Genomic DNA, 8,041 nt, shown 5'->3' with positions numbered 1-8,041 from the left:
TGGATGTAATAATGAACATAGCAGTCGTCATTTACTCCTGACATCTGAGCCACTGAAGACAGTGGATTATGTTTGTTTTGGGGGAATGCGCCCCCGATCTACCTAAATGCATCTATGTTCGCGCGAATCATTCGTGATCCAGCTTCACCTACAGAAGTGAGTAAGGTTTTTTAATGAATCTTTACAAATCGCCTTTCCTAATAATGAGCTAATTAGCAAGTTTCACGATGAATAAAGTAAACAGTCCCTCAGAGAGCAGCTCGGAAGAGAGGGGCGGGGCCAGCAGAGCTCATTAACATTTAAAGGAGAATGCTACAAAATGGCGTGCTCTGAAAAGAGTTGTTTTTGACAGGGTAAAAAAGTTGTTTTTTACACTACCATTGAGAAATTTTAACCAAACTATGTTAGAGACTTTTCATTAAGACCCTAAAGAATCATATCAACATGCGGAAAATAGGCATCCGATGACCCCTTTTAAGTAATTGTTTTAGATACTAAAAGTGAATTTTGCCATCACACCACTGTAATATATGAAAAATGGACATTAAACTTTTAGATTTGCTAAAGATCTTCCAGTGTTATTAAACTTTTGTAAAATAAGCCTTCAATCACAACAAAAGTAATCTAAATGTAAAAATAGGGAAAATTAGCAAGCACAATTACCTATGCAATTTGGCCTGATATAACTAAAAAAAATCTAATATCAGCCAATAACTCTTATATAATCTGCTATATGGCCATTACTTTAGACTGCTATTGTGGTAATGCAGCCTTTCTAATCTTAAAGTTTATAGTTAACACAGTAATTTAATTGCAGTCAACATTAAAGCCCAGTTCACACCAAGAACAGTAACTATAAAGATAACGATATTAGTGTCCACACCAGATGTGGTGTGAACTCTGCTATTCTTTAATATTGAGAACGATTTTTAGAACTATATCTTTATATTTATCGTCCTTGGTGTGAACGGGCCTTAAAGGTCATGGCCATAATAGCAACAGACAAAGCTTTACCACTTGAGATACATTGCTACATGATTCATTAAATGGGAGAACCATTATAAAATATGTAGTACAGAGTTTGTGTTTGTGTGTGTGTGTGTGTGTGTGTGTGTTCATGCAGGACACCCGTATTCGTGTAGTAGGAAAGGACCACCAGAGTACTGGCACTAGACTCAACCTGATAAACCCGGGAAATGGAGACTCTGCCAGTCATGTGTTCATTACTGAAACCCCTGATGTTTTGCAGGAGTGGCTGGACGCCCTCTGGCAGCACATTTATGACCAGAGTAAGTTCACCTGACATCTTTTTTTTGCTACTAAACTGTATGTCTAAAATTAATATGAACTTATTCTTTAGGTCAGTGGCAACACATGTGACAAGCTTATGGAAATTGAGGTTTTGTCACCACGCAAACCCCAGCTCTTTCTCACCAAGCAAGCTGACTCGGTTTATAATGATCTGAGTGAGTGATGAAGGATATATTTATCATTGATTTGATTGAATTGGGAGGAGTTATAGTCCAACTTCCTGTTATTTCTGTTAATTGCTTGTTTAAAAATATATTATTTTCAGGCATCGGGTCCCCTGGGAAATTTGAGAGCTTGACTGACATAATTCACAATAAGATTGAGGAAACTGATGGGCGTTTTCTCATTGGTCAGGAGGAGGACACAGAGCCTCCTCATTGGGCAGCACTGTTTGAAGGATCCCGGCCAATGGTGGTACAAAAAACGGTTCTGTCACCAGGTTAAGAAAGCAATCAGTCTATTACAAGTCCCGTCACGGCCAGCAAAAAGAAGAGGAGAGCACCTCCACCCCCTCCTGATAAATTACCGTTTGTTCAACCTACCAGCTTATTTTCCAGTCAGGAGAAAGAGAACTGTAAGGCGGCGAGGCCTCGGACGGAGCAACCCTCGCTCGATGCTAAATTCTCTGCCATCATTCAGCAGTTGCAGAAGAGCCACACATCCACTCGCAAAATGCACCCATTGGACAGATCGAGCCCTGTCAGCACCCTTGGTTCCTCAGAAAAGAGATGACGAGTCAGATATACTTGAAAATCCTGGGAAAGAATACAGTCAGGCCCCTCAGACACCTGTGCCGGTCCCCAGGAACAAACTGAGGATGTCATTCAGAGAGAAGATGAACCCAAAAGCCTGGTGAATTAATGAGGCGCGAGACATGAGGAGATAAACTCTCTCTTGTCCTTTCATTGATCATATCAAGGGGCCAAGAGAATGTGGACGAGAATGCTGGCAGTGAATGTATGAATGGCCTACCTTGTTTGTTCTAGCTTGAACAAACACCCAGAATCAGACAAAATGTGCTACTTTTTGTAAAGTCTTACTATTTTACTTGTTTTTAAAATAACAGTTTTCAATGTTCATGACTTAATGATGACCCAGTTCATTCCAATCTTTATTTACTGTTAAAGTCACTTGAATATCATGTCTTATAAAGCTAGTTGTCTGTAATAACTACTCATGATGTAACCACTACAACCAAGCACTTTTGGCCGACAGCTGCTGCATCATTTTAGTGTTCGTTTTTATTTTTACCGATAATGTAAAAATATGTGTCTGTAGTATGAAAACAGGTGCATGTTTTCTAGTTTTTCTTAAAATATCAGTAGGTGAAAAAACATGCTTCAGGAACTGGATAATTGTTTTTGTGTGTTTTTATTTTTTTTATTTTATACAGTTAAAACCTCTTAAACAGGTAAATAACATTTTAACTTTTTTTATTTTTCATGTTAGACACTAAGGGTTCAGTCTTCATACTGTTGTACTGGATCAAGTAGTTAAATTAAAAAATTTTTATACAAGGTCTGAGCACTATGAAACACTGTACGTAGGGTACAGTGTGTATGAAAATGTCTTGTTAGGTGAATTTATGATTTGTTTATTATCATGGTTTCATTTATGTACACTTCTGAATGTTTAAGTAGCGCACACACAATGCATTCCACTAAATGCTGTTATTTTTTAGCAATACATGGTTTCTGTTGTTTGGAACCGTTCTATTTCAGTTGTTTTAAAGTAATTCACTCTTTATAAACAATTTTTCTTTGGGCATTAATATAGGAAGAGATATTTGTAGTAATTTTGCTCAAATGAAATGGAACAACATTAAAATGTTGTACTAAACTGGTTTATTCTTATGTCCAGAGCAGGCCTTTTGTTACTGTAGTGTTTTGATTAGAAACATTTCAGTATAGAAAAAAAACTCGTGCAATCATTCAGTTTAATTTCCACAGCAAAAACACCGTTCTCTCAACAGTAAATCTGCTTTTCTTCCCAAATTATTTGGGTAACATCAACCAGGCCTGTGTTAGATGACCTAAAAAGCAACTTAAAATATAGATAACATGCTTTTATACCAAGTATCATTACTTTTTATTTTTATATAATTCCTAGACATTTTAAAATATCAGTTTCTTCTACTCGTTCAAGAAAAGTATAATTTTACATTTATCAGTAAACTTGCCTGTGATTCTGACCAGCACCATTTTTTTTAGATGATGGCTGGAAGGTCCCATAAATCTGTTGTTCCAAATTGCGCTCCAACTCCTGCCAATGCTGTTCCTCAAGAACCTGCTGCTTGTATCATTTAATGGCAAAATATTAAACATTATTAAACATCTGAAGTGTTAAGCAAAATTTGTGACACATGGAGTGTTCTAGTCTATTCTCACCTTTTTGTTGAGGGTGGTCTTCACTGTGAGTGGAAGCACCTGCTCATTTTTCTTAATACTGTTTTTTTCGGTCTTTCTCTTTTGTCTTTCCTGTTGTTTCTGCTCCAGGGTCTTCTGTAGGGTCAGCACTCTCTCATCTCTACTGACAGCTTCCCGCAGTTCATTTCTCATCCTTTTCTCTTCTTGACTGTGAAACAAAACAAATCAGTCAGCCCTTTTTTTTAACCACATATTTACCTCTAAAATCACAAGTGAAAATATTTTAGCATTTTTCTAATTTAATAAAAAAAAATTCATTGTATAGCAGCATAATAATAGGTGAAAAGTTAGACTGAAGAATTAACGTGAAATTCAGAACCAGATCTTTAAAAAGGGCAAATGACCCAATACAGAGCCTTGTGGCATACCATACTTTACCACTGTAAGATCAGATGTCTGTTCCTTTACCCAAAAAAAGTCATAGTGTAATCATCTGTCTTGTGTCTTTTTTTCCCAGGTTTAAATAGAAAAAACTAATATTGTCAATATCCACTTTTTCTTTCGGACCCAACTTTATCTTGATGCAGGAACAGGTGTGGTAGGGCCAGTATGTTACCTGCGCAAAGTGGCCTGTTCTGCTAGACTTCTGCGTAGAGCGATATTGTCCAGCTGTTCTAGCAGTAGCTGCTCTTTGAGCTGTTTCTCCTGAAAGATGTGCTGTCTTCTGTCCTCCAGCTCACACTGCTCTGACTCTCTCAGGCGTGCCAAACGCTCCCGCAGCTCCGCCAGAGACATCTCACACAGCAAATCGTGACCTGCACTCTTGAGTTTTTAAAGATCATGAAACATTGTGTCCATTGCATCAAAATCACTGACTTGTAGTGTATATAATTCATTTTTGGGTAAATTTAAGAAGATAATTAACTAACCTCAGTGTCATCCACAAACTTTTGTCTGACCAGAGGTACTGACTCAAAAGCACGAATCTGACGGATAAGCTCCATCTTCCTGCTTAGCTCAGCCTGGGCTTCCTCCAGAGCCTGACTGAGGAGTTCCCTGCTGTGCTCTGAGACCTCCTTAACTGTTTCGAAACAACGTAGTGTGTATTTATTGTCATTTAATGCTTTGTGAAAATGTTATGCTATACTTATAACACTTTTTGTACCTATTCGTTGTTTAATTTCTTGCAGCTTATCTTTGGCGGCTTTGGAGTTCTTGTGACCATCAGCCACTTGTTGCACCAGCTCTCTCATTTCCTTCTCCTCCTTCAGACGTTTCTCTGCATACTTGCGCATGAGCTCAGCAGTCTGAATCACACATTTAATCATCATAAACATAATACAGACTGAGTCATGTATTGCTGTAAACACTGATGTTTGTTATGACAGCACCGACATTACCTCCTCTTTAGTCTGCTGAGCTTTATGGTGGTTATGCTCCAAGACACGTTCTCGTGCAAGAACTGCTTCCTCATGGCTAATCCGTCCCTCCAGTCTTCGGCGCTCCAGCTCAGCTAGTTCTTCCTGCAGATCCTTCTCCTTCATCTCCTTCTGCCACTGCAGGAACGCAGACGGCTCGCTTGCACCCTGCGATAATCGCTCTAATCTGAACACCCAAATACATATACATTAGAACACACAAGGATTTTTCCTACACTGTGAATGTTGTGGAAAACACTCTATGACTTTTATGATTGACCTTAAGGGGTTAGCTCACCCCAAAATGTTATCTCACATTTATCTAATGAATTTCTAAGTAACCCTAGAAGAACCATAAATGCAGTCCACACAACTCAAGAAACAATGGCCTATTGCAATACTGATGTCAGACCAGGTGTCCTAGTGTGATGTTTCCATGTGCCATATTTAAATATATGTATATATGAGATTTGAGATTTTTTTCTGATTTCTAATTTTGCTAAATCTGATCTTTAAAAGGGCAAAGGACCTATCTTTGAGCCTTGTGGTACACCTTAGATTACCACTATAAGATTAGATTTTTGTTCCCTTACCCAAACAAAGTTGTACTGATCTGAGAGGATCTGTACCAGCAAAGAAGCTCCTATTGTACAAATGAGCCAATGCCATATATTTATTTGATTATTCGCATAGAAATAGTGCAAAATATTAACTATATACTAGACAGTTTATGGTGTTTCTTGCCTTTTTTAATGTCTCCTTTTGTGTTTCATGGAAAAAATAAATTTTGTAAATGATGACAGATTTTTAGTTTTTTGGGTTATTTCTTTAATATGCTATTAGTTGCTTCTCAGTGTGTTGGAATAACGATTCATAATTTGAGATAATTAGTCTAAATAATTTGGAATTCATTTGAGTAATTGCACAGAGAAAAATAACAAAATCTGATTCCCATTGAAGAGTGTGACTCTACCTTTGTAACTCTTCTTCCAGTTGACGATTATATAAAGCTCCCTCTCGCAGTATGGCTGTTGTGTTCAGTCTGACAGGCAAGCTGTTTGTCTGTGCCATCATAAACAGACACGTTCACACACTTTTTAACAGCACAAAGATCCTCAGTAGTAGAAAACAGGTTCAAAAGCACATGGTGTGTGTGTCAAGAAGCTTTTATCAATGCATGTTTTATCTAGTCCAAATTACCTTTTGGGTGGCAGGGCTTCCAGAAGTATAAAGCTTGTCAAATTGGAGTTCAGCATCGTGGCTTTGAAGAATTTGGGATAGCACATTCTGTTTATCAGGAAATATAAACATTTATAGCTTTTGAATTCTGTGATGCTAAGGCATTGAAGAAAAACCATTAGCTCAATTCAGTTGCGCTATAAGACACTAACTTGAGTTTTCTCAGACTTCTGCGGATTTGCACATCTGAACTGCTGAGAGTTTGCTTCATTCAGGATTTGCTAATGGTGACAGTAAAAAACATCATGAGGTAAGGTCTGAATGCAAATTAATGTAATAACTGCGACAAAACTAAAAGCAGTTTGCTTCCCAGCATCTCTCTGATTGAGCTTACTAAAGCTTTCTGTCTGTTCCTCTGCTTCATATCATCCAGAATCTCTGGTTCCTTAGGAGATCTGTGAGTGGTGGTTGGTACCTGAGGAAGGAGGCAAGCAAATGCTACAATCAACATCATTTTACCATCTAAGTGAACAGTTTCATAATGCAGTAGTACTCAGCCTTTTTGACTCAAAGGCCCCCATTGTCCAACGCAATATTTGAAAGCCACTCCTCATATTTCCGCAGTAATTTTGACAAAGCTGCTTGTTTTTAATTTTTTAGTTAATAGAAACTGAGAGTATTAATATATTACATTTATGAACCATTATTTATTTAGTGATTCTAGATGTTTCATAAACCATATGCTCTTAGATAAAATCAATAGTTACTGATTTTTATTTAGTTTTGATTTAGCAGTTTGTGTTGGTCTAATATCTGTTTAAAAGACAGTATGTGTCTGAAGGTTTTAAGTCACTTCTGAATCTTTTAGCCTTTTACCAAACAACCAATCATGCAATAATAAAATGACGATTGGATGAAATGAGTTAGGTGTTTTTTTTTTTTCAATAGATAAAAAAAAAAAAAGACTGACTCCAGAAATACTCCATTATTTCAAGTATTTATATACTTGCCGGCTTGGGCTTGGGCTTGTCCTGCTGTGGAATGACTTCAGGAGCAGGGAGTGGTCGAGCTTTGGGCTGGGTCAGATCAAATTCCCTGGGTTTAGTGTTTTTCCTGGGAGATTTTTTTGGCAGATTTCCTCTGCCCATTTTTTTGGCAAGCTGTTCCAACAGCATCTCAATCTCATTGCACCATCTGATAATAAGAAAAAGGACATCAGCACAATGCTTGCTAACAACTAATAATAAATAACAGAAATAAAAGTGCAAAAGCTTGTGTAGAGCAAGATCTCTTAGTTACATGTTCTGGCATCAGGAAACAATGAGCCACACCCTTTCAAGCCTCCAGCTAGAATTCATACTCTCATTAATAACTGAATGATTCCTAAAAACATCCACCAAATTAATATACCTAATTCAACTTATGACATGCAGACACTCTTTGGGACACTAATTTGGGATACAGTGGGGCAAATAAGTATTTGATACACTGCCGATTTTTCAAGTTTTCTCACTTACAAAGAATGGAAAGATCTGTAATTTCCATCGTAGGTACACCTCAACTGTGAGAGACAGAATCAAAAAAAAAAATCCAGAAAATCACATTGTATGATTTTTAAATAATTAATTTCCATTTTATTGCATGAAATAAGTATTTGATCACCTACCAACCAGCAAGAATTCTGGCTCTCACAGACCTCTTAGTTTGTCTTTAAGAAGCCCTCCTATCCTCCACTCATTACCTGTATTAATTGCACCTGTTTGAACT

At 37.4% G+C, this 8,041-nt stretch overlaps 2 protein-coding genes across 2 annotated transcripts in view; one reads left to right on the top strand and one right to left on the bottom strand.

The window, feature by feature from the left end:
- Nucleotides 1–2,693, top strand: part of rtkn2 (rhotekin 2) — a 9,546-nt gene extending 6,853 nt beyond the window's left edge. The window contains 6 exon segments of the mRNA XM_071582387.1: nucleotides 1,124–1,289; nucleotides 1,361–1,373; nucleotides 1,375–1,466; nucleotides 1,577–1,978; nucleotides 1,981–2,024; nucleotides 2,027–2,693. Of these exon segments, the coding sequence (XP_071438488.1) occupies nucleotides 1,124–1,289; nucleotides 1,361–1,373; nucleotides 1,375–1,466; nucleotides 1,577–1,978; nucleotides 1,981–2,024; nucleotides 2,027–2,167 (858 nt within the window). The 3' untranslated portion in view covers nucleotides 2,168–2,693.
- Nucleotides 2,694–2,709: 16 nt separating this feature from the next.
- The window catches only part of cfap99 (cilia and flagella associated protein 99), an 8,140-nt gene continuing 2,808 nt past the window's right edge, over nucleotides 2,710–8,041 (bottom strand). The window contains exons 5-15 of the mRNA XM_016274369.1: nucleotides 7,277–7,468; nucleotides 6,669–6,735; nucleotides 6,487–6,555; nucleotides 6,296–6,382; nucleotides 6,069–6,157; nucleotides 5,078–5,282; nucleotides 4,843–4,984; nucleotides 4,607–4,758; nucleotides 4,294–4,499; nucleotides 3,699–3,885; nucleotides 2,710–3,600 (exon numbers count right to left, since the gene is read on the bottom strand). Coding sequence (XP_016129855.1) covers nucleotides 3,478–3,600; nucleotides 3,699–3,885; nucleotides 4,294–4,499; nucleotides 4,607–4,758; nucleotides 4,843–4,984; nucleotides 5,078–5,282; nucleotides 6,069–6,157; nucleotides 6,296–6,382; nucleotides 6,487–6,555; nucleotides 6,669–6,735; nucleotides 7,277–7,468 — 1,519 coding nt within the window. The 3' untranslated portion in view covers nucleotides 2,710–3,477. The remainder of the gene's footprint in view (nucleotides 3,601–3,698; nucleotides 3,886–4,293; nucleotides 4,500–4,606; nucleotides 4,759–4,842; nucleotides 4,985–5,077; nucleotides 5,283–6,068; nucleotides 6,158–6,295; nucleotides 6,383–6,486; nucleotides 6,556–6,668; nucleotides 6,736–7,276; nucleotides 7,469–8,041) is intronic.

The sequence above is a fragment of the Sinocyclocheilus grahami genome, unplaced genomic scaffold (assembly GCF_001515645.1).
Source record: "Sinocyclocheilus grahami isolate Dianchi unplaced genomic scaffold, SAMN03320097.WGS_v1.1 scaffold86.1, whole genome shotgun sequence".
NCBI lineage: Eukaryota > Metazoa > Chordata > Actinopteri > Cypriniformes > Cyprinidae > Sinocyclocheilus > Sinocyclocheilus grahami.
This window is presented reverse-complemented; position numbering and strand designations above follow the sequence as displayed.